Here is a 26,015-nt window from a genome sequence, read left to right on the forward strand (position 1 = left end):
TTAAAAGTACCCTTATTATTGTCTTATAAGTAACTAACTTTCTTTTTTTAATAGATAATTTTGTATGTTAAAAAAGTATGATCAAAAATAGCTACAAATATTTCACATCTATATTCAGATTTAAGTTTCTACATATTATTTTTACAAAACACAATAGTATTTACATGAAGAGTATTACCTCAATATTTTTTTTTTCTTGATACAACTCAACTTTTTATTATCCTTATTACATCTGATGATGCTAACATAATTTTATATTTTGATGTTGTTATCGTACATGAGTATGTGTGAATATGATGAGTATGTGTTTGTATGTATAAGACAAAATATATAAATAATAAACATAATTTTTTCTATTAAAAATAAAATAGTTGTATAAAAATCTAAAAGAAAAATTAAAATAAAATAATTAATTTCCTTTTTAAAAGTCTAAATAAAATAAAAATATAAAAATAATCTTATTTTTCTTATAATTAACTAACTTTACTTTTTAATAATTTTGTGTTAAAAAATATAAACCAAAATTAACTTCAAATATTTCACCTCATATGATTGTGACATGTGTCAATTAAAAAAATAGATTGTGAATGTGTCAATAAAAACTGTCATTATGTGAAAATAACTTCTCATTTTCCTAAAATCCTAAATAAAAGAGATTTCTAAAAAAAAAATTATTTTCTAATCTTTACCAATTAAGAATTTTTTCTTTTTTAAAAAAAATTCTGACTAGAGAGAATTGCAAAATTTTATTTAATAGTAATTTTTACTTATAAAAATTAATGATAAACATGATAGTAAAAAAATATTAAGTTAACAAGAAAATTTGTAAAAAATATTAGTGATATTGGAAAAAATGAATTTTGAAAACGGAAACTTTTAAAAATAGTTAATATTTACTGGAAATAATTATTTGAAAGGAAATTTATTTTTCTAAATCCTAGAAAAAATATAATTGTAAAAAATTATGTAATATTAATTTCCTTTTCTAAAATTCTAAAAAAATGTACAAGAATATTTGATAGTTTTTTCTTATTTATATAAAAAATCCTAAACAAAAAAAATTTGTATCATATTTTTAAGTCCTAACCAAAAGGGAATTTTAAAAAATTATTTGATAATATTTTTAAGAGAGTATTTGATGATGAACATGATACAAAAAAATATTTAATTAACAAAAGAAGTGTAAAATTAGTATTGATACGAAATGTAAATTTTCTTTATTACTAACTAAAAATAATTATTTGATAGCAAATTATTTTTTCTGAAATTCTACAGAGAAGATAATTGTAATAGGTTATTTGATGGTAATTTGTTTTAAAAAATCTTAAACAAAATTGTAAAAGAGTATTTAATATTATTTTTTTAATTGTAAATAGAAACGAGATTTATAAAATAGAAATTTTTCCTTTTAAAAAAAAAATCCTAACAAAATAAAATTTTATAGAATTATTTAATAAAACATTAAATTATTACATAAGAACATATATAACGTGGTCATTGACTCGATTGGGGTATTTGACTTTCATTTTTTTTACTTTTCATTCAGTTTCTTATTTCGGGTTGTGGTCAGTTTAAACGTTTAGATATAGTATTTTATCTAATCATAAGTACAAAGTTTATATCAATTCATCTATGTACCATGACTATAAAATACAAATATTAACTTAAACTTATGTGTAAAAATGGATTTTAATTATAAAATAAATCTCAAACAACATATATAAAAAACAATCATAAAACTATAATAAAATTATTTACTATTTTATAGTTTTTATTAAATTAAAACATCACACAAAACCCGTTGCTCATCTCTTGTTATATATAATCTAAGGATATATTTCGATTTTCTTATAATAATATCGTAGGACCGACCACAACAAATGAAAATTAGGTTTTGGAAAGGGTTTTGGTTCGTATTTGAATATCTGTTCGATTGGTCCAAAAGTTTTTCGCCCGATAATTAAGTCTTTGAAATCCACATTACCCGATTAAGGGTATGACTAGTTTCCCCGGTACCACGTGCAAACGCAGCTTTTGCGGTTCGTAGCGGTTGTTGGCATTTTGCAACAATCACTCAAACCGCTCTAAACCGTTTCAAACCGCTCTAAACTTCATAAATTCAAAAGTTGGTTCCAGTTCGCGTTTGCGGTTGCGGGAGTATAAATTGTTTTTCTATTTTTTTAAAATAATATAAATACAAAAATAAAAATATTCTTAAATTATAAAAATACTAAAATATATCTATTATATTTTAATTAATATTATAAAATTTTAAAATAAAAATATTTTCTATAATTTTTAAAAATTTAAAACTTTAACTTTCTAAATATAATTTTTATATTTATTATAATATTATGATTTTTGATATTTTTATAATTATATAAAATGTAAATATTTTTAATTTATTATTTAATCGCTGCTGCATTTGGTAGTTAATCAGTCACAAGTATCCCGCAAACGAACCAATTTCTAACCACAGAACCAGTCGTACAAATCTCTTAAAACCGATAGAAACCGCAACCACCCGCATCCGCAAACTCCCGCAACCGCAAACGCAACCGCTGCGTTTGAACCAGTTAGAACCAAATAAACTGACAAAAACCCTCATTAAAGTTTGCTAGATTATATATTTCCTACGAATTAAGAAAAAAAAAAAGTGAACTGTGAAGTCATAGTCAAAAGACAAGTTATAATCAACTAAAAAAATTGTGATCAAGTTGGAAAAGTGACAGATATATAGAGAATCTATCCTTTGGATCCTCTCCTCTATTTGTAGCCCTTCACTTGGATTTCTCTTGGATAACTCATTAAATAACACTATCCAATAGACCCACATGTGTATCAGCGTATGTGTATATGCATGTGTATCTATATTTAAAGGCTTCATAATCTTGTCACAATAAAAATATCTTCATGTTTTGTATCTTTCCGTTATAACTCAAATAATTCTCTTCCAGAGTTCTTGGATTTGTCCCCAAATCAATTGGAGATCTAAGAAGACGAACAACCTTCAAAAGAGAAGAAGAAAATGTGTACTCATCATGATGACCAATCACAACAGAACCTCCCTTGTCTCCATTGCCAACCACATACATACATTCGCATGGTACGTCTATCTATACATATATACAGTTTATGCGTGTTCTTTTTTTTTTCCATTATGCGTTTTTATTTGGTGTAATAATCCTAAACATTAGTTGTCGACTTTGGTAGGTTCAACATATGATAGAGAGATGCATTATACTCCGTATGACTCGTGACGAATGCGTCAAGGCGTTAGACCACCACGCAAGCATTCTACCGCTCGTTACGCTCACCAGTTAGTCTTTATAAGCATTACACATATATAGCCTTTGTTTGTACACAATCTATATATCAAAATTGGGGTGATATTTTAGATAAAGGTTTCCAGGAAATTGGGGTGAATATTGTGATGAAGGTTGGATTATGTTAGTCATTTCTATATCGGCAGTCGACACATTAATTGATAGAACGTCACAAATGTTTATTTTCTGTTTGCAGTTTGGAGAGGACTTCAAAGGGAAAATAAGGATTTCTTTGAAACGTATGGGCATTTCGTCTCTCCTACGCCATTCTTAAGTAAGATTTAATCGTGAATAAATTCCAAATTAATTTCTCAATCAACATATCTACCAAACATCAAGAAATAATGATGTTTGAAACGCTTTTACGAGAGTTTTTTTTTTTCCCATGACTTTGATCAGGTGGATATGTTCGGAGATCGCCGAGGTTTGCGAGAAGGATATGATATAGCGAAAGACTTTGCTTTTAGGCTTTTAGATATGTAAGAGAAAAAGCTTGAAACCTCGGTTATTATAGATAGCTAAGATGAACTAATCATCTTATATATATGTAGACCTTTTATGTGAAATGGTTTCTCTATTATTGTGTTATCTATTTCTAAGCTTGCTTGTTTAGATGCAGTAGTCTAGTAATTGAAAACCCTTAATAAAAATTAATAGATCTCGATCCGCGCAACCACGCGGATTTTGTTTTCAATTCTAAATTGGTATATATTATAATATATATGTGTCTATCAATTTTTAAAACATAATAAGTTTACGGTATATTTTTTTCATTGAATAGATTGTTTCAAACTTTCACATGTATTTATATATTCTTCCATATATATATTTTTGGATTATTATTTCATTATTAAAATCGTAACTATATATATAAAGATTAATAAAATATTGTTTTATTGTCATATTCAAAAATATTGTAACATTTCACAAATTTAGAAAGTTTTTAAAAAATTAAACTTTTCGCTTCACAGATTTATATTATCGAGTAAATAATTAAACATTTAGTTTTTGTTTAATTTTTAAAATAACCCTTATAGTTTTTTAAAAAAAATCCATTGGTTTAAGGTAGTAATAATTAATCATTATTAGATAATATGATTTTTGTTATTTAAAAAAAATATTCATAATTTTAAAATTTAACATCGACAAATATTTAAATAATTAACATATGGATGTATAGTATTACAACATTAAATTATATCTATTTAATTTATACTATCTATAAATCTAATGGATCATATTGTTTAAATCCAATTATTAATAGTCCAATAAAAATTTGTGGTAGACCCAAAATTCAAATGATAAGATTAAAGATTAAATGTAACCTGAATTTATAGGAATAAGTCTATTAGGTCCATTTTTATAAAAATCACACATGAATCAAGCTGCGACTTCTGTTTTAATATATAAGATTGCTGTTTTTTCTTGCTCCAAGTGATTCCATCGGACCATCGAACGTGGCACAAAGACTAAACCAATCCGCTCCGCATCTGAATTTCAGTTTGAATATGTATATGATATCAGAGTAAAACACTTAAGACCTACGAAGCATTGAGTACAGTATAGCATATTGAATTTATATTTATAATAAATTCATTGAAAACTACGAATCCAATGTTAAAAAGTTGGCAACAAAAAGAGTCAAATATATAGTACTGGAATGATGGATATTTTATTTCAAATATCTATGACTTATAAGTGGAAAATAAAAAGTAGTTCTTGTATGTAAGAGCATCAGCATCGCGGAAACCCATTCCCTTTCTTAAATTTTTTTTTTTTTTATCTGTTTTTTTTTTTAAAGAAAAAAAAGAGAACTAATCGCGAACGGTCAAGGTCCGCAAAGCAGCGTAAAAAACTAACAACAAACATCTCTTATTTCACGCCATGAAACCACGTTTTTTCCCATTTTATAGGACCCACTCCACATTTTCCTGCTAAATACCCTTGATAAAGATGCTCTACGTTCCTTTTTGTTTAAAGAAAGGACACTCAAGCCTGGTTTAGTCCGGTTTTTAAGTGATATGGTTGTGAGGTTGAACCAACAGAAGAAAAAAAACGAAGGGACCCATATCTTAAACCGAACATAACCCGGCCTTGTAACAAAACAATTGCGATTGGTCTGGGCAGTTCCGAGATTCCTTTTAAAAAAGATACACGCACGAGAAGACAAAAAAAAAGGTCATCCACCTTCCTCTCTTCCTTACCTATGTCAACCAACTAATAATACGACAAAGATCTTTGCTTTTTTTTTTTCTTCTGGTTCCTCATTAGAACTTGAGAGCATGCGATAAAGAGTCTTGTCTGAATCATCCGAAGAGTCTCTGAATCATCATCGGAACAAAAGGGTATTTTGTAATATTCTGTTCTTAGGATTTTCACTTTTATTTATGTTCTGTTATTACTACACATATATACATATAATCTGCTCGATATAATTGTTTGTGGAATGTTTTTGATTTAGAAAAATTGAAGTTTGTATTCTGATTGTTATCCGCTAATACATAAAGGTCTCTCACCTTTTTGCTTTTCCGTTGGAATCTTATAGGACTCTGTTGACTGTGTCATGGCTACTGATACAACAGCCTCAAGTTACTGGTTGAATTGGAGGGTCCTTTGCTGCGCACTAATCCTCTTAGCTCCACTACTGTTAGCAGCAATTCTCATTTGGAGATACGAAGGCAAAAGAAGAGAAGGACGAGAACACCCCGGGACATTGTTCCAAGACGAAGCTTGGAGTACATGTTTTAAAAGAGTCCACCCTCGTTGGTTGCTTGCCTTTAGAGTATTCTCGTTTGCTGCAATGCTGTCTCTTCTCGTTTCAAATGTTGTTCGTGATGGAGGTGGCATATTTTACTTCTACACTCAGTGAGTTTTTAAATCTTTTCACTTTAAAATCACATGTCTGAATCTTCTTTGAAGTGAATGAAAAAGATTCAAACTTTGTTGATGAAACAGGTGGACTTTTACTCTTGTCACACTCTACTTTGGGGTATGTATATCTCTCTCTTTGAACTTTACATGTTGAGGTTACTGTCTTAGTTTCATAATCCATGATTCTTTTTATTCTTCTGTAGTATGCTTCGTTGTTATCTATTTACGGATGCTGCATCCACAATAAAGAAGCTGGTGGTAACATAGAGAGTTACACAAGCATACATGATCCAGAACAAGGCACTTATAGACCACCAATCACCAGTGATGGGGCGGGAACTACACCAAAATCTCCCATTGAACATTCAGAAGCACCCGTCCGAGAAGCAGCAGGGTTTTGGGTTTATGTCTTTCAGGTCCAGTTCCAAGTAAGTTCTTGTTGGGACTTGAGAAAGTGAAGACTTTTACAATGCCATCTCAAAGCTTCAGAATGACTTATAAAAGTTTTATGTTGGTGGGCAGACTTGTGCTGGTGCTGTTGTGCTAACAGATATCGTGTTTTGGGCGTTAATCTACCCCTTTACTAATGGTTACAAGCTGAGTTTTGTAAGTTCTGCCTCTTCTCTAGAGTGATTTGGATTCATTTTCAATGATCACTTTATCCTAACATTATCTTAATTTGGATTGCAGCTTGATGTTTGTATGCATTCTCTCAACGCTGTATTTCTCCTCGGTGACACATGTCTCAATTCATTAGTAAGTCTTCAATAAAGATAGTGTGCGGATACATGAATCTCCTGCCTTTTCTTATTTAGAACTTAACAAAAAAAGATCATCTTTCTTCACTGTTCCAGAGGTTCCCTCTGTTCCGGATCTCTTACTTTGTACTTTGGAGCTGCATTTACGTGGCGTACCAATGGATAATCCATGCCTTCAAAAACTTATGGTGCACACTTCTTCCACCGTTTTATTTTCTTCATAAGAGTTTTTAAGAGATTTTTGTTATACGTATATGTTTTGTGCAGGTGGCCATATCAATTTCTTAGTCTTTCTTCACCCTACGCACCCTTATGGTACACATTCATAAACTCTTCACATCTAGTATGTACCCTGGAAAGTTTTCAATAAAAACACTTGTTGTGATCGCTTCCTAATGTGTGTGCAGGTACTTGGGAGTGACAGTGATGCATATACCGTGCTTTGCCGTCTTCGCTTTGGTCATAAAGATGAAGCGTTCCTTGCTACGGCGTCAAAACTCATGATAGTTTTGGGTTAAGTTTTCATCGTCTTATCTGTTCATGAGATGATGATAACACATGAGGAGATCACTGTCAGGGAGTCATGGTCTAAGTCAAACACAAAATCAGAAAAAAGTCAAACACAAAAAATGGATTAGAGGCTAGCTAAGGGATCTCAGGTTTCCAAGTCCAAACCATAATTTAGGTCTTGTTTAGTTTACGATCAAAAGAGAAAACAAATGATAAATCTCTCTCTCTCTCTCTATTCTTTTTGGTTAAGCAATTGATATATGTCTGCTTTGATTTATTTATTTTTGGTAAAAAGATGGCTGCTTTGTTGTTAGACGAGCGCACAAATTATGGAAAATGTTCGGTGAAAACTAATCCCTCCAAAAGCACGGTAATAAATGCATGCATTCACAATATAATAGACATGACAAATAAGTATGGTAACGCGTTTGCACTATATTCATAAATGTGTTCACACTATGACTTTGCGTTTTTTTAATATAAAACTGGCATACATGATTCCAATAAAACTCTGGATTTTTTGGTTCGAATAAAAATAGATAACGAATCAAAAGCTAAACTATATATATATTGTTTTTTTATTGTTTATGGATAAAGTTGAGAAAAATATTCATAAGTTTTGTTTTGATTCGTTATCCGTTTTGATTTGAACAAAAAAATATGGATATCCGTAACTATACGAAACAAATCAATACTAAAATACAATATCCAAAAAGAAGCAAATCACAAATACCAATATTTTTAGGAATATATATCTAATTCGATATGTTATATGCATATATATACATATATGTAAAGAATTATATATATACTTTAAATATATTATACTTTATATCAGTTTTACAATATTTTTATGAATTAAATTTATTATATTAGGTACTAGAATTTAAAAAGTTAAATAATGTTTTATTTTTGTAATAAAATGTTATTATTAAAATTTTCAATTATTTTAAAATTTTTATTTTATTTACGGATCAAATCAGATATTCTTTAAAATTCTAAAACATTTAGGATATCAAAGTCACCGAATATCTAGGTGGCTAAATATCGAATCGACACGAATGCTTCCAAATACCCAGATATCCGATCTGTGCCCACCCCTATTTACGGATACAATTTTATTTTCTATATATGAAAAAAATGACTAATGTCAATGCCTTTTTTTATTTTAAATTAATTTTAATTTTATCTTTCATGTATTATTTTGAACAAAAATGTCATTTAATATAATTAACAATATCTTTATATATTTGTCAACTATTTTTATATACTTTTTACATAAACATACATGTGCACCTTGATGTGAACACTTTGTAACTAAATATTCACCACAACTGAAGTATCTAATTTTTTTTAAAGTTAAAATATTTTTTCTTAATGCTTCTTTCACTACCGACCAAATTGTAGTGAAATGATTTGTCTTAATAATTTTCTTTTCTTTTTCTTAAACTACTATTCGTTTAGAAACTATAATATGAAATTATTGGTTCGACATGACGACTATCTAAAATTCATAACATGAAAATAACAAATAATATTATTTTTTGGTTTTTACCGGAAAAAACAAAAAAATCAAACATTTTAACCGAATAAACTAAAATGAATATTAATCTAAAATAATAGTTATATTTTAGAAGATTAAAAATAAAAATAAAAACTTAAAACCGAACCAATATCCATATTAAACAGATTTAATGTCTTTTTATTAAAAATAACGAAACAAATAATCACATTTCGCGCAAGGCGCGTGTTATTACCTAGTTTTTTATATTTTATAAGTTATAACAAATCCAAATGGTTAAAGCTGAACGTTGGTTACAAGTTAGGTGTCAGTCATACTATTATTAACACAAACGGTCACTTCCTTACTTTTTATTACACTTAAGATCACATTATGCTACTAACATCCTTTTCAGTGGTTGAAGACTCATTTCTCCCTAGAAAAGCAAAACCACATATGGGCATTTAAGTAAAATGATATTTGTTTCTGGTTAGGCTGGTTAGATAAATTAAAGTGATATTTATTTCTGGTTCTGTTGGTTGAAATAAAAAACATTAAACGTCTTCTTATCCTTGGTTTTTTCTCCACCACATCTGAAGCTCGTGCACACCACCATGACTACGCCACTGTGGTCTCTCGAAGGTCACCTTGTCAGATTCTCTTCGCGACGTCGTCACCTGAACACAAGCAACCCAGATTCAAGCTTCTTTCGCAGCATCTCTTCCTTCTCTGCCGCAGCTCTTCCATGTTCGTCTCAGTATGTGCTCTGCTATTTGTCGTCGCTGCGACCTGAACTCTCGCCGCTGAAACGTCCCCTCTTCTCCTGCTGGAAATCGGTTACATAAGCTTCTTTTCTCGGTCGTATATGAGAGGAAGATTGATGTGAGAAAGACATGAACATTTTGTCCCTTTGTAAGTTCATGTCACAATCTGTGTGATTTCATATAGTTTTAGGTTTTCTTTTGTTAATCCCAAAAGTATTATAGTTTACAAGTGGATTTAGGTCTGATCATTTTTGTAATCAGATTCATTGGGTTGTGATTTATAAACATAAGATTTTCAGAATTTGGGTTGATCATGATCATAAACATATGATCAAATTTTCATTTTCAGATACAATAAACTATCTTTTTGTTTAAGAATCATCTTGTTTCAGAATCAATTTATGGATTTATCTGATATTTTGTAAGATTTTTAGAACATGTACACTTCATAAGATGTTTATGTGTACATCAACTTATATGATATCCATGTGTACACCACTTTTATGATGTGCACATCAATTTTATAAGATATCCATGTGTACACAACCTTTATATGATATCCATATGTACATCATTCATTTATAAATATCCACTACATCACTAAAATGCATAAGGTTTTATAAACGAATGTTGTGAAAACAAACACAAAAAGATTAATAAATTAAATCAACATGTATATAATTTTGTAATTCAAAGATCCAAAGATGACACATTAAAATTAAGTACACATGTACAATGAGTCTGATGTACACATTGATCAGTAACACTTGATGGGTAGCCTACATGAGCTAGTCTGTAGACTTGGATCAGGAGATAGGAATCTTATCTTCTACATGTAATGAAATCTCACAACCCCTCCAATAAAACTGTACAAGAGATACAAAAAATTCTAACTCGATATGAGATCCAGAGATGTCACTGTCCACATGTACATCAGTTCACTTGTACACACCTGATAATTCTCAACACACACTTGCAACTTTGATGATTTACGCAAGTCAAAAAACATTGTTATCTCTAAAATCTCAAGGTCATACAAAAGGAAGAAAGCTTTTGTTGGTTCAAAGCATGAAAATTCTACCAGCCAATGAGGTAAATGAAACCTAATAAGAAAGTGATGATTCCAGACTTGTGTCAATAAGTCGCTATGGAAGCATAGCCAATTACTAAAACAATAAGAAGTGGAAGCTCGAGGTGAAGCCAAATGATATGTTTAGGCCTGGGCATTTTACCCGGACCCGAAGATCCGAACCGGAACCGACCCGAAAATACAGGTTCGGGTCCGGGTCCGGGTCCATGCTAAGTACCTATTGGGTCTTTTTTTTTGGACCCGCGGATCTCGGTTCGGGTCCGGGTCCTACCCGAGACCCGTTCGGGTACCCGAAGTACCCGCAAATAATTGTATATACTAGGTATATTTGGGTGATTGGGTATTTTTTTGGTATTTCGGATTTTTTTAAAAGTTTCGGGTTTGGATTTTCGGGTATAATTGTAGGTTTTTGGTGAAATTTTAGATTTTTAGAAAATATAATTTGGGTATTCGGGTAAAATTCGGGTATGTTTTGGGTTTTCGGGTCTGATTTTGGATAAATTATTGGGTATTTTTACGGTTCTTCGGGTATTTTTAGAGTTTTCGGGTCCAGTTCGGGTACTTCGGGTCTATTTCGGGTCCTAAATACCCGAACCGACCCGGATTCGAAATATACCCGAAAATTTTGGATATTTTACGGGTATTGAAATTATAGACCCGAACCGACCCGGACCCGACAAAACCCGACCCGGAACCGACCCGAAAAGTTATAGGTACCTATATGGGTCTAAATTGCTAGGACCCGAAGGACCCGTACCCGACAATACCCGACCCGAACCCGACCCGAAGACCCGGATGCCCAGGCCTAGATATGTTATAGATGATAACACATGAAGCTGGGAAAGGGATGTGTTTACCGAGTCGACTCGAGATGATTTCCCATATGAAGGAGACATGGATTGTGGCGACTAAGCAGAGGAGGAAAACAAATATGATGACAGTAGCGACAAATAAAGCAGCTACTGAAATGAAAATTTTGACTGAGTTTCCTGAAACGAAGCTGGAGGTGAAGCCAAATCTGTTTCCTCACAATCGACCATTCATTTCCTATCTGCATTAATTTGATTTCTTTTAACTGAGTCAACTCGGTAATTGGAGGCAGCTATAGAAGATTCACTTTGGTTCTGGTTTTAGGCGACTAAAAAATAATATAGATGAAGAGAGAGAGATATATATAAAGTGAAAAATGGACACACGTTGTCTATTAAATGATAAAGAAGAAGAGAAGAATAAGGAAGTGAATGAGGACCACCACATGGTTTTGTTTTAGTTAGAAAAAATAACGAAATTGAACAAAGAGTTATGAAAAAGTGTGTTGGTAGAACAAAGTGACCCATGGTGTAATTAATAAGTGTAAATGTGTCCTATTATGTAAATGTTTCGAAATTGAATGAACAATTGATGCAAGAAACATTTACATCTAAGGTCACTTTTCATCTTTTATATATCACTCTAGGACAGTTGTTGCTCCTAAAACACTTTTTTCACTCGTTGCACGTAGATAGGCAATATGAAATGACAGAGTTGCCCTTTTCCCTTACAACCAGAAAATTAAATTGTTTTCTTTAGTAGTACTCGTTGGTTCAAAATTTCAGAGAGAAAAGAAGCCCCACAAATTTTTTTTGTTCTTGCTATATTCTCACAGTCTCTCCATTTTCGCTCCTCTATTTTCCCTTTTCTTTTCATTACTCTTCCATTATTTAGAGAATCTCTTCCATCTTCACACAATTCCATGATTTTCACAAGATCAATTATAGAGAAATCGTTTTCTTCTCCATTAATCGGTGAGAATGGATGAGTTTGGTGTTCTCGATAAAAGGCCCAAGGAAAATCTGCTCCAATTACCGCATCCAAGTGTTCTCTCAACAAGAGAAAATCTGTCAAAATCTATGTTCCACTCGACTTGGATCTGGTTCTAAGTAAACTCGGGTTCGATTGTCGTTAACATGGCTTCAGGGAAAAAGGGGATTTCGGTGGCTTATTTAAGAAATTGACCCAAAATATTGGAGAAGCGGGGCAGGGGAGGAATTTGAGAAGAGCCAGAGCGAGGCTTCCCGTTACGGTATGGAACGGTTGCAATAATGGAACGATGAGGATGGTGGGATTGGCTAGGATATTGAGGAGACAGAAATATCAGTGGAGCGCATAGACAAGAGATTGCAGGATGCTTTTCAGGATTTGAATGCTCTTATGGTATTGCCCTTCTTCTTCTCCTTCCCTTTCGCCTTTAAGCATCATCATCTTGGACGTCTGAAACATGTTCTGATACAAAAGCTTAACCTTTTGGTATTCTCTCTGTCTGTGGAGAGTAAGGTTTGATAATTGATTTCGTAATAAGAAGATCAGCTGTTATAGATAAGGAAAAAAGTATAGGTTTCTGTGGAGAGTAAGGTTTGATGAAAATACTCTTTGTTTCATTTTCCGTTTTGGAATCTGTGTTTTGCATAAATTCTGTAGAGTCTGTATTAAAATTACATTGAGAATGACTAGTTAATTGTTAATGGATATATAATCGTTGTACATGTGGATATATAAACAAGTGTACATATCATTAGTGTAACAGTTGAAACACACAAAACATGCTAACACTATTATGTCCACCAGCTTCATCAAACTCCTTTTACCGCTTTTCTTGAGTTGCTGAGAAAAACGTAGAGTTCCCGTTGATGCAGCCCAATGACTCTATGTTTCTATATATGTTCTCCCATCTTAACCTTAGAACGTTTGTAAGGTTCGTGTATCTGCATTCCATCTCTCCCGAGCTCTTTGAAAGCAGCATTGTACATTCACCTTTATTAGACTCAGAGTTCGTTTAACACCATTATTTATACGTGTACATCGGCTAGGTATGCCCACGTGTACACCGTCTATGAATGTCCATGTGTACACTGATGCGGTTATTCAACGAATTATCCATGTGTACACTGATGCAGTTCTTGTACGAACTCTTCATGTTTCTTAACCATATGCGTTTTAATGTGTCCATATCCACAAACCATCCATAAACTTAATTCTTATTTACATGTCATAACAAGCTGGTCCTTTTGTCAAAACCTTGGAGTTGGTGAATGCATCAAATCGTAAGCTACGATTGCTGAGTTTGGAGAGGAAGAGGACCTCAAACGGCGCCGAAAAGAATTGAGGTGGGGGAGGTGGAGGATAAAGACGGTGTCTCCGGAACAGATTCAGTGAGACGGCCCAACAACAGACAAGGCGCTCTTCGAGGCGTTAATGGCGGTTGGATTTGCTGAAGTGACGAAGTAGAGAAACTCGTCGTCAAATCATTGATTTCTATTTTTTGTGGTTAAAAAAACAAATAATTGTAGGATTGAGGACTTTTTAAAAAAAAGTAACAAGCGAAGGAAAACAAATGAAGTGAGAGAGTGCGTAAAGATGAAAGTTCATAAGCTAGAGAATATATTTATGATAAAACAATGACTGAAAAATATGTAATCTTAACCATTTTCTTTATATTGATTTAGATCTTAAAGATGAGAAAAGTTTTTAGCTTTATATCAAATCATGGACTGTCTGAGAAAAGTCCGTATGATTATATTTAAAATCAACGGTTGTATTACTTTTCTTGTAAGTGAGGGTTTGATATTTAATTAGTTAGTTAGTTATTAATAAAAAAAGAAAAAGGTAAGTTAGGGGGCAACAATGTAAACAACCACACAAAAACTACCCTAGTAGCTTAAAGTGATCCAATATGTAATAAAATCATAGAAATTGACCACGAGTGTAAATCACTCTTGATACAACCACCAGCTTTTATAGGGAACTAGAGATTTTCCCGGGCTACGCCCGGATTTTTTTTCATATATTTAAATTAAATTAAGATTATTTTAGAATTCATATTTGAATATAAATATTTTATACTTAGACGACTGATTATGCTATCTAAATTATTAGACAGTCTGAAAGACTTGAAATGTTGATTTTAGTTAAGTTTTCTTGAAGATCATCCTCTGAGTTTGGTGTTGTTTTGTTCAAACTCATGCATTAAACTTGACTCTTATCATGCTTCTGAAGTCTCTAATGATTTGTATTGTGTTGCCAAAGTAAAATTGTGTCACCGATGATGAAGCAAACATATTTGAATATAAATATTTTATACTTAGACGACTGATTATGCTATCTAAATTATTAGACAGTCTGAAAGACTTGAAATGTTGATTTTAGTTAAGTTTTCTTGAAGATCATCCTCTGAGTTTGGTGTTGTTTTGTTCAAACTCATGCATTAAACTTGACTCTTATCATGCTTCTGAAGTCTCTAATGATTTGTATTGTGTTGCCAAAGTAAAATTGTGTCACCGATGATGAAGCAAACATTAGCTTCCCTATAAATAAGATGTATTAATTTTAGACGCCTTAAACTTGTTTTGCAATGAGACGCCTGAGAAAGGTAGTAGTAAGTCATTGTACATTTGTACGTCTCTGTTTTTTACTCAATTTCTGGTACACTGCTTAGTTTTTAACAATCGCATCTTGTTATCCCTGTGTATATAAGGAAAATTACTATTCAAGCTTGTAAAAATAAATGGAAAAGGATTATATAAACATATATTATTATTTTACATTTATCTTCTGTAGTATCTGAGGGGGTAGCCCAAATAATGCGTGTGTCCAGAGGATTCATGACCCGTATTAAGATACATCAAAAAGGTATCGATAATTTCATGTACCTCTAGAGTCCTTCCGTTTTCGTCTTTATCATCATTAGATAATCCAGCATGTCCCTTCAATGGATTTCATAAAGTAGCCAATCGCAGATCTAAGACTTTGGGAGCATCTTCAAGAATCTGCTGAAAAAATTATGTTTTTTTGGAGTTTCAGAAAGAATCACCGATGTTTATTGCATTCTACTTGATGCTAGAAAGATTGAAATTTAATGGAACATGTAATGAAAGTAGAGAATATAAATGAACATTACTACATGAGGAAACAAATTTATGATTCTAAGCTAAATCAATATGACCAAAAAAATGCTAGTCTTCAAGAGAAGAATAGATGAAAGCAATCAGATGATGTCGCCATATGCAACAAAAATAGGACCTGACCACATCTTAAATCAAATCGAGCAAAGATTTACATTACCTCAACCGTAACCAGGAAGTTAGGCTGGAAGAAAAGTGTTCCCAAACTCAATCTGTTGTTGATCTCGTCATCAACTTTTCTTCTTATCTTTCTACCGACAGTATGATGAATTTCCTTCTCAAGTGAAGCTTTTTGCTTGCTCCTCTCTTGAAATTATTATCATACAACTGCGCATCCACGATCTGTCTGTTTTACTCTTTTATTTCTTAAACAACACACATCGTTAGACAAACTCTCCTACAAATACTAATAATAATAATAATGTCAAAGCTCTCGTCTTTAAACGTTCTATAGGCTAATAGGATTCAAAGGCAAGACCTTTTCTCAGTTCCATTAACTGTAAACACACTAACAGAAAAATCCCAGAAAAAATATATTGAATTCAGACAGTACCTGTTTTTAAGATGTAGGACCCTCGAGTGTAGTTGTCACGGTGTCGACAGAACTGGGAAAAATCCAATGCTAGAAAGATCAAGACACAAGGATAGATGAGAGAGAAGCAAATCGGAAAAGTCGAGTAAGAACGTACACGTTACTGTGTCTCCTTCTCCAAGCTTCTAAAACGACGACGGAGAAGACGATCAGCACCAGCGTGAGGCCGAGTTCTACGACTGTAAATCGGAAACAGAGAGACTGAGTGGTGAGAGATTGAGTGGTGAAGTATAATAATAAACTAATACCTGACTTTCAAATGTAGAGAACAACAAATTGTCATTGTGTTATGAATCTGGAATCGAGGGTTCATATTTTAGATAACTCAGGCTGGAATGACAATAGTTAACGGACCTGTCTTATCATATCATCAAGGGGTTTATATAACAGGAAAAACAAAGGAAGGTGGAACGATAATCTCTAATGAAGATAGGAGAAAATATCAGAATTGAATGAGCAAGATTGGGGTGTAATAATTACAGAGAGATTGCAGAGATTAGAATAGTGAATTGGAAGAGTCGGAGTTGAAGGCGACGAACATTCTGCGTAGAATAAGATATGGGCTGTTCTATATAGGTCTATTTTTTTTTGTTCAGCCCAGATTTACTGGACCTTTTAAATTTTTTGTCGACAAAATAAAAGTGACGTGGCAAAACAGAGCTTCATGATTGGCCTGAATAAAAAATCCTACGTGGCACGCTCGTTGCTCTTCTTATTCGGCTTTTAGTAGTGTTAGATGAGAGAAGTTGCAAAGTCTTGTAAGTTGTAACAGAAAATAAGTTGTTAATCAAAATACTTAAAAGATGCCTTTTCCTAATATAGTATACACTTGCATATAAGTATTGTAAGATATTAGATGTATGGTACATGAGATTATTATTTGAGCGTTTAATAGACTACTCAATAAAATCAAATATGGTTTTGAACAATATAATTTATTTTATCTTTTATGAGGAAAACCAATCATTTGTAAGTTGCAAACTACAAATTAGAAGACTAATGTGAGATGTAGAACATCTTTAATTACTTGGAAATACTTAAACCCACAAAGATAAATAAAATATGAAAAAAAACATGATCATCATAAAAGATCATGAATGAAAGTATGAACGAAAGATAAATTTTAGAAGATTCTTGACAGTTCAATTATAAATCATTCAGGATAGTTGATGCTGCTGGAGATTGATAAGTCTAGAGTAAGGACCATTCTCATTCTCAATGAGGCTATTGTGGCTGCCTTGCTCTATGATCTTACCTTCTTGTATAACACTTATCATATCTGAGTTCTTGATCGTCGATAGCCTGTGAGCCACTACAACCGTGGTCCGATTACTCATTAGCCTATCCAATGCTTGTTGTACCTAGTATAAACCAGTTAAGTCTTTGTGAGAAATCTTGATCCAAACCATAAAATACTAAGAAAAAAAAGCTTACCACACGCTCTGATTCAACGTCCAAGGCGCTTGTAGCTTCGTCAAGTAGCAGAATAGCTGGATTCTTGAGGACGGCTCTAGCGATAGCGATCCTCTGTCTCTGGCCGCCTGACATCTGAATGCCACGTTCACCAACTTGAGTTGAGTAGCCTTCCGGGAGAGAGCAGATGAAGTCGTGAGCGTTTGCAAGCTTAGCTGCTTCCATGACTTCAGACTCCAGTGCTCCTTCTTTTCCGTACAAGATGTTCTCGTAGATAGTTGTCGCAAAAAGAGCCGGTTCTTGTTGAACCAGACCGACGTGTCTTCGCAGCGATTTCAGTTTCAGAGTCTTGATGTCTTGTCCTGTAATAATTTTGATTTTAAACACATTTCTTGTGTAGCAAGATACATATGATCAGAGTTTCTTGTAACTCAAGTAATTAGTATAAGAGCTTGCACTCACCGTCTATCATGATTGTACCGGCTGTAGGATCATAGAACCGAAGAATAAGCGAAAGGACCGAACTCTTCCCGGACCCGCTTTGTCCCACGAGCGCCATGCTTTTCCCACAAGGAACAGTTAGGTCGAAATCGCGGAAGATAGTCACATCAGGCCGTGAAGGGTAGCTGAAATGGACACCTTTGAGCTCAATAGTACCTTCCACATTACTCAGCTCCTCGCCTTTATCTCCAACGACTTGACTTCTTCGGTCCAATAGCTCGAAAACCGAAGCAACCATCTGGTTTCCTTTAAGTATATCAGGGGCTAGAGCCAACACTTCACCCATCACTAAAGCTGTAACTATCAAAACCATGAATGTTTTCATCACAGACTCGAAACTTGATAATCCTTGCCCCATCAAAACCGATCCGTACCTGTAAAAACACCTAACGTATCAATATCTTTGGAATCTTATCTACTTGATTTCTCTGTGTATGAATATACCAGAGGGCAAGGCCGTAGGAGGAGAAGATAAAGAACTGAGAGACGCCGTACAAAATCCCAGCCGTCTGTCCACGCCTAAAAGAACGTTCGGAAGGTTCTAGAAGCTCGTTGGAATAAAGTTCAAGAACCTTATCCTCGGCACAAAAGGCCGCTACGGTTCGAATGTTGCTAATAGCCTCTCCGGCCAACATGTTAGCCTTTAAATACGCTTTATTCAAGTTTACTCCATAGCCTTGCATGAAAAGTTTCTAACAAATACAACCACAAAGAACATAAAAAACGTTATTGCTTAAATATGAAATAAAAAGAAAACGCAATAAACTGAGTATTTTACCTCACTAATATGTCCGCTGATGATCAATGGATATGTTGCCAAGACAACAAGAGTGAGACGCCAGTTGAGTATAAAAGAGATGATGAAAGATGTCACAACTAGTCCAAAATTCTCCAATAGAATCGTCGACCTATCGACCACGATCGTTCTAAGCAAAGTGCTGTCGCTTTCAAGCTGCGATGCTAACATTGAGCTAGTGTTATCCACTTTATCAAACCATCCAATTTCATTCCTCAGGATCGCTAAATGTACAAAAAAACAACGATCAAACATTAGATCCACATATCAACTTTTAGAGATAAAATATGATTGAGTCAAATAAGTTGTCTTAAGGTTTGTATATTGATAACGTAAATAAATAATTTATAACCTTTTATATTTATATTTATACAGCTTCAAAAATATGATATTATTTTTTCCTATATGAAACTTGTTTATTCATTTAAGTGATTTTTCTAATCCTAAAAATAATTAAATGGTACTCCCCCCGTTTCAGATTAGTTTGCATTCTAGATTTTAAAATTTGTTTCATTTTAAATGTCGTTTTATGTTTTTTTACTGCATCTACAGTAAAAATTCTATATATAAAATAATAATGTTTGGACTATAATATTTTATTAATTTTCAGAATTATTAATTTATGAAAGTTTACTTTGGTAGATTTTTTTTGTCATTTTACTTTTGTAGATTATCTATTTCAAAATATATATATATTTTATAAAATAAGAAAGATATATGATTTTACTGTATATACATTAATTAAAATTTTGAAATGCGACTTTCATATGAATTTTATTATATGATTTGGTATACATAAAATATGTTTCAAAGAATTCAAATGTGGTTTTAGATATAATTTTACTAAATATCATCAAAATATAATGAAATATAAAGAAAATATTAAGAAAATACAAAGATAATTTTATCATGAATATAAAACAAATAATACAATGGTTTGCTAGTACTCATATAAAATATATATACATATAAGTTATTAATTTATGATTTTAATGGGACTATATATTTACATAGGATTTTCTAAAAATTATTATATTATTATCTTATCGATTTGCGTCATATTTTGAACCGATGCAACTTGGGACTATTATTATGTACCATGTTTATTAATTTATGTAGTATTAATTTTTAGAGTTTTTACTATAGTTGTTAGTTTTCCCAATTTTATCTCTATTCTTTTAACTCATCAATTAACATAGTCAAATAAAAAAATCTATTGATTAGAGGTAAAACATGACATTTAACAGTTTTTTTAATCCGCGAAAAAACGACAATCAATCTGAAATGGAAGAAGTATAGTTTAAACAGCTAGCGGTTTTGTGTTTGTGCGTACCTGAAAACATCATTTGACGGACGCGGAGAGTGAGACGCTCACCCATGATACCAAAGGTGGTATGCTCAATGGCGTGCGAGATGACGGTTATGACCGAGGCACAACAGAAGAGGATAGAGATCCTCTTGACCTCTTTTTGAGTCGTCTCCCAGTCCATGTAATAAGAAACTAAAGCCTGAGAGATCCCAAGTGCGAAAAGTGGCATTTGAGAACCGGCCACTAAAGAACCAAACAACCCAAAGAGTCCATACTTCCAGTCAGGACGTATCATAGAATAGAGACGTCCCAATGTTACTTTGCCTTGTCTAGTTGTGTCTGGTTGGTTTACTGATTGATCCATGGAAGACAAGTCCGTCTTTGTTATTGGTCGTTCCGGCAAGGGTTCTGTACTGTTAAAACGAAACAAAGAGAACCTTCATGATGAAAATTTTCACGAGAATTGGGCATCTTTTAAGTTTAAGTATTAGTACCTGACTGGTAAGCTTGGAGTGTGGTTTACGTTAGGGTTTTCAGCTTGTTGGATACGTAAGAGAGAAGAGTAAGCTCCATCCGGGTTAGAGATGAGTTCATCGTGGCTTCCGGATTCAATGATGTTTCCTCCGTAAACAACGGCTATGATATCAGCGTTTCTTACGGTGGAGAGTCTATGAGCCACCACAACCGTCGTCCTCCCAACCATCACTTTGTCCAAAGCTTTTTGCACGCTTTTCTCTGACTCTGCGTCTAGTGCGCTTGTTGCTTCGTCTAGTAAGAGTATTGATGGGTTCTTCAAGATGGCTCTCGATATCGTGATCCTCTGCTTCTGCCCACCTGATAGCTGAACCCCTCTCTCGCCGACCTGTAAAAAAAATAACAAGCAAAGTTTAGGGCTTTTTTCTTGCGTCACAAGCTATCCAGTTTTCGACAGACCTGTGTTTCCAATCCATCTGGGAGCTTATTGATGAATAAAACTGCTTCCGAGAGCGTTACAGCACGGGTGATTTCCTCATCCGTCGCGTCATCTTTACCATACATAATGTTCTCACGAATCGTGGTTGCAAACAGGGCAGGCTCTTGATTAACCAGACCAATATGTCCCCTTAGCCACTTAAGGTCAAGGTATCTGATATCGTTCCCGTCAAGAAACACCGCCCCATCGGTAGGCTCGTAGAACCTCTCGGTCAGAGATATCACCGTGCTTTTTCCAGACCCGCTTCCTCCAACAAGGGCCACGACTTTCCCAGCAGGGATCACTAGGTTTAGCTTGTCAAAGATCACCACGTCAGGACGAGACGGGTATGTGAAAGTCACGTCCCTGAATTGAATCTCTCCTTCTACTTTCCCGAGTTTACGACCTGTTTTCACCTCCTTGTTCCGTTCAATCATCTGAAAGATAGGATACGCAGCAGCTCTCGCTCGTACAAATGTGGAGATATCTGGCGCTGCCTGGCCAAGAGACCTACACAAAACCAAAACAGAGTCTTTGTGATCAACACAACAGAGGAAAGAAAATGTAAAAACAAAAGGATAAAAACTTTTATTATTACAAGCCAGCGATGACAACGTTGAGCATGGTGGTGAAAGACTCGCCGCCATTAGCAATCCCCTTGTGAACAATGATGCTTGTGAACCAAACAAGCAAAGCCCACGACAAAAACAGAACACAGTGCATTGAACCGAGTCCTAGTCCTTTAGCTAAACCGGCTTTTCTCCCGTACGTGTACGTATTCTCCAGTGCTTCTCCGTATGATTTCACCGCCTTTTCTTCTCCTGTGAATGCTTGTACGGTCCTCACATTCCCGATCACCTGAGTTTGAACAAAAGTATGGTATTAAATAAAAATTACTCACATTGATTCAGTTTTCTTGTTGTACAAGTTACCGACCTCTTCCGCAATCTCGCCGGCTTTGACGTATGATTTTCGGACACTGGAGAGGAGTCCGGTGCTGACATAAGCGTAGATGCCACCGGCGACCGCAATGAGTGGGACTATGGAGAGAGTGACGAGACTTATTTGCCATACGCTCGCGAATCCGATTGCAAAACCAGCTGTAAACCGGCTCATGCAATGCAGAAAATTTCCTACCTGCGACAAAATACCGGTTATCATATATCATAAACCGGATTAAGGTTATCAAATGTTGTTCGTTTAGACACTATCGTATCAGCATCTAGATGTTGAATCTGAATACAAATAATAACTATAAAAACAAACAACATCTGATACAATACAATATTTAGATGTTATATTTAGATGCTACATCTAGATACTGCATCAAATAGAAAAACGAACATGGCTTTAGTGTACCTTTTCGGATAGAGCGTCTTGGACGACAAGTATGTCGGAAGTGATGGCGGAGATGACTTCTCCGGTGGAAGATTCGGTGTCGAATAAGCTTATGTCTTGACTTAACATAGACCGAAGATATGCTTTTCTTATTTTTGCAGCTTGTCTTTCTCCCGTATGCATCCAACATGCAACCTCTGTTTGCATTCATTTTTATTATTCTTATTCATATCAGTATCTTCAAAAATTATGATTGTTTTATATGTTCTTTGTCATGTTGTTTACCTAACCATGATGAGAAGAGTATTGCCACACTCAGATATACAAAATCCAGCGAGTACTGCACAGTCGAAGAAATACAAATTAAACGGGGTAAACATAATCATAATCATAATAATAATATAAACTAGAGATTTCGTGTTGATGTTGGTTTTTACCTTTTTAATATTTGTTTTTTATGATTAGTGTTATATATATCACCATATAACTAATTTAATATAAGTTATTTGAATATTTTTAGGTACTACACCTCAGCATCGAATCCAAATCGAATAGAGTAATATGGTTATTTTTGGTTATTTTTAAATTATTTTTAGTTTGGATACAAATGCATAAATTGTAATATGGTTATTTTTGGTACATAATACCAAAAAATAATTTGTACCCAACGGGTACCCGAATACTCATGTCTAACTAATTCAATACACAAATAAAAAAACATTTTGTAAACCGTTTTGAATTCTTATCACAAATAAAATAATTTCATTCAAACATATCGTATTATTATGGTTAATATATAAATAAATTAGTAAAAAATAATGAATGAAATAGTTAAGAAAAAAAAATGTAAAAATGTAATAAAACACTTCAAAATAGGTAATTTTGTGTTGTACTTTGTAATAAATGTTATCAAATTAATTAAAAAAACAATAAATAAATTAGTTAGACTAAGTTAAAAAACGAAAATCTGTAAAAACACTAAAATAGGTAAGTATTATTATGTATTTCAATTTTAATAGAATAGATTATTACTCCTTAGCAATATGTTTATGTTAAGTGCATATATATTTATTAATTCTTAGCAATCTATTTATATTTAAGTACATATATATTTCCAAATAAAATGAATTAGCTTTTGACCAATTTTGATCTTCCAGTCGAGATTCATTTGACATATCTCATATACATTGAACCCAAAGAATCATATTTATTTCTAAAAAGTTGGATTTATTAGATCTTAATCGCTCCGGAATTTTGTGAATCGACATGTCAACTCTAGTGTAGTCAAGATTCGAATCAATTCATTCCAAGTTCTAAACAATACTATTCAATGCAATTAACATATCGAACTTCTTAGTCAGATGGACGGTTTTTTTTTTAAGTAAAACAGATGGACGGATTTGAACGTAACAAACATAACACCTTAAGTTTTGGATAAGCGATTATGAAAATATATATATATGACCTTGGCTACTTTGTGAGAAGCTTCTTGGGGGAAGAGGTAAGCAAGACCGATGATGTTGATAAGTTTGCCGAAGAAAATGAAGAAAACTGGAACGGAGGCACCGTGAATGCACGCACCAATGGATCCAAGAGTCATCAAAACGCAATCGTAGAAATCAGCAAAGGAAAAAAGCTTGAACACTGATACACTTGGCCGCTTTTTCTCCTTCTCTTTCTTCTCGGCCACAGTTGCCGAAACGTCGGACGGCTGCATTTTCACGTGAAGCGGTGCGTCTAGATGGAAAGAAAATGAAGGAGATTGCGAGATAAATTAATAGAGAGAAAAGTGTGAGTTTGAGAGAGACACTAGAAATGAGAAGCCATGCATGTATATATATAAGAGTTGGAGGAAAGTAAATCAGGGTTTTTTGACGACAAGCAAGAGACTCAACTGTCCTTGGTTCGTAAACTAATAATTTGTGAGAATTTTGTTGGTAATACGAATCTGACCGTAATTTTTTTCATATTTAAAGGTTATTTTTCATGTTTTTGTAGAAAATTACCAGAAAAAGTAAAATAATATTCCTCCAATACATACCAATCAAATTCGATTTAGATTTTATCATCAAATAAATAAGTAAATATTTATTCCCATTTTATCGAAAAAATATAATTTTAAATAGAAAGTTAATGAAAATAGCTATTTTGGGATATTTGTAAATAATTTTGTAGATAGTAGTATTCAAATTTGAAAGCCTGGATATTATCAAAAAAAAAAAAAAAGAAAGAAAGCCTGGATATTATGTGAAACGATAATAATTAAGTGGCATTTCTATAACTGATTAGATTCCAGTATAGTTAAAGCTTCTAGAGAAAATATACAATAAGAAATATATATAATTGACATGTTATACAGCTCACAAATTTTAAATAAAAATCTAGTTATTCTATCTAAAAATAGTCATCTTTATTTTTTATATTGACAAAAGTTATAATTTATCAACTATACAAAACTAAATTTGGAATAAATATTTTATTTAATTTTATCAGAAAAGAAATATAAAACTCAAATAAAAGTAATTAAGAAATATAAATTTCAAGTATGTATGTTAAATAAACTTTAGTTCAAACTTATAACCTTTTGGAATAATTTCGACTAAAATTATAATTTATCAACTACTACAAAAACTAAATTTAGTGGCACTTTATAACCTTTTGGAATAAAATCTTAGTGATAAAATGTTTTTTTTCAACAACATAAAGAGTTTATTAGAACATAGAGAAAGAGATAGTTTAAGCAACAAAATTAATATATACATACACAGGTAAATTTTCTTTGGACTTTTTTTTTTGTTTTCTAATGAGGACCGTGCACAACTAACCCAATTACACAGATGGCCTTGAAAAATCACACATGAACCCCAGCCGAACCGATCAATTCGACAAAGAGAGTGAATCTGCAAGATTACATGACATTTATAGTTATTCTTCTGAATGGTGTTATTGCACGAGCCTCGTATTAGTATTGTCAAAGTATATTTTCTTGCATGCAAATACAGCCGGGGAAACTTCTGTTGTTGCTGTAAGCTAATGTTTCTGATTGTTAATTGATGATGCAGTACTTAACATGTTTCCCTAACAACAAGTATATAGCATTTGATATATTCATCTTTCCAATTATATTTTATATAAGTTAATTAGATAGCAATAGGGGGTGACAGTTTCACCTTGCGGCTACTATCAGATCATCGTGCATCTTGCTCGCTCATCATTCCTAATCGTCACCGATTGAATAAGATCGAAGTCTCTTACGTTATATATTTCAGACATGGATTAACAATTTCCATGGGAAAAAAGTAGTCTAAGAACAGTCACGATTTTCAGATAGAAGTTTATAGATTTTCTTATCACAAA

The 26,015-nt window shown here is 33.0% G+C and overlaps 3 protein-coding genes and 1 long non-coding RNA gene across 5 annotated transcripts; 2 read left to right on the forward strand and 2 right to left on the reverse strand.

The window, feature by feature from the left end:
* Positions 1–2,806: 2,806 nt before the first annotated feature.
* Positions 2,807–3,918, forward strand: BNAC05G08180D. Its single transcript, XM_013796069.3, has 4 exons — positions 2,807–3,106; positions 3,214–3,319; positions 3,523–3,600; positions 3,726–3,918. Exons 1-4 carry the CDS (start codon positions 3,029–3,031, stop codon positions 3,767–3,769), a joined length of 306 nt encoding a protein of 101 aa, XP_013651523.1. The 5' UTR covers positions 2,807–3,028; the 3' UTR covers positions 3,770–3,918.
* Positions 3,919–5,460: 1,542 nt separating this feature from the next.
* Positions 5,461–7,778, forward strand: BNAC05G08190D. Its single transcript, XM_013797656.3, has 9 exons — positions 5,461–5,671; positions 5,872–6,191; positions 6,282–6,315; positions 6,401–6,625; positions 6,720–6,803; positions 6,888–6,953; positions 7,052–7,143; positions 7,223–7,270; positions 7,363–7,778. The coding sequence occupies exons 2-9, from the start codon at positions 5,890–5,892 to the stop codon at positions 7,457–7,459; spliced, it is 948 nt and encodes a 315-aa protein (XP_013653110.1). The 5' UTR covers positions 5,461–5,671; positions 5,872–5,889; the 3' UTR covers positions 7,460–7,778.
* A 6,854-nt stretch (positions 7,779–14,632) lies between these two features.
* On the reverse strand, positions 14,633–17,088 carry LOC125587454. 2 transcript variants are annotated; one of them, XR_007323737.1, is made up of 4 exons: positions 16,598–17,088; positions 16,447–16,528; positions 15,918–16,362; positions 14,633–15,625 (listed from the first exon to the last, which is right to left on the reverse strand). It is a non-coding gene; the product is annotated as an uncharacterized LOC125587454 (long non-coding RNA). The 2 variants fall into 2 exon arrangements; XR_007323738.1 differs by having other exon boundaries at positions 14,635–15,622.
* A 98-nt stretch (positions 17,089–17,186) lies between these two features.
* On the reverse strand, positions 17,187–24,707 carry LOC106355121 (ABC transporter B family member 10). The gene is given in 13 exon segments (XM_048757969.1): positions 17,187–17,710; positions 17,784–18,124; positions 18,225–18,637; positions 18,708–18,955; positions 19,042–19,283; positions 20,393–20,781; positions 20,863–21,241; positions 21,244–21,830; positions 21,919–22,178; positions 22,257–22,457; positions 22,680–22,855; positions 22,944–22,998; positions 24,124–24,707. Coding segments are annotated over 13 exon segments (3,747 nt in total). The 5' UTR covers positions 24,376–24,707; the 3' UTR covers positions 17,187–17,506.
* Between the last annotated feature and the right edge of the window lie 1,308 nt (positions 24,708–26,015).

The sequence above is a fragment of the Brassica napus genome, chromosome C5 (assembly GCF_020379485.1).
Source record: "Brassica napus cultivar Da-Ae chromosome C5, Da-Ae, whole genome shotgun sequence".
Lineage (NCBI taxonomy): Eukaryota > Viridiplantae > Streptophyta > Magnoliopsida > Brassicales > Brassicaceae > Brassica > Brassica napus.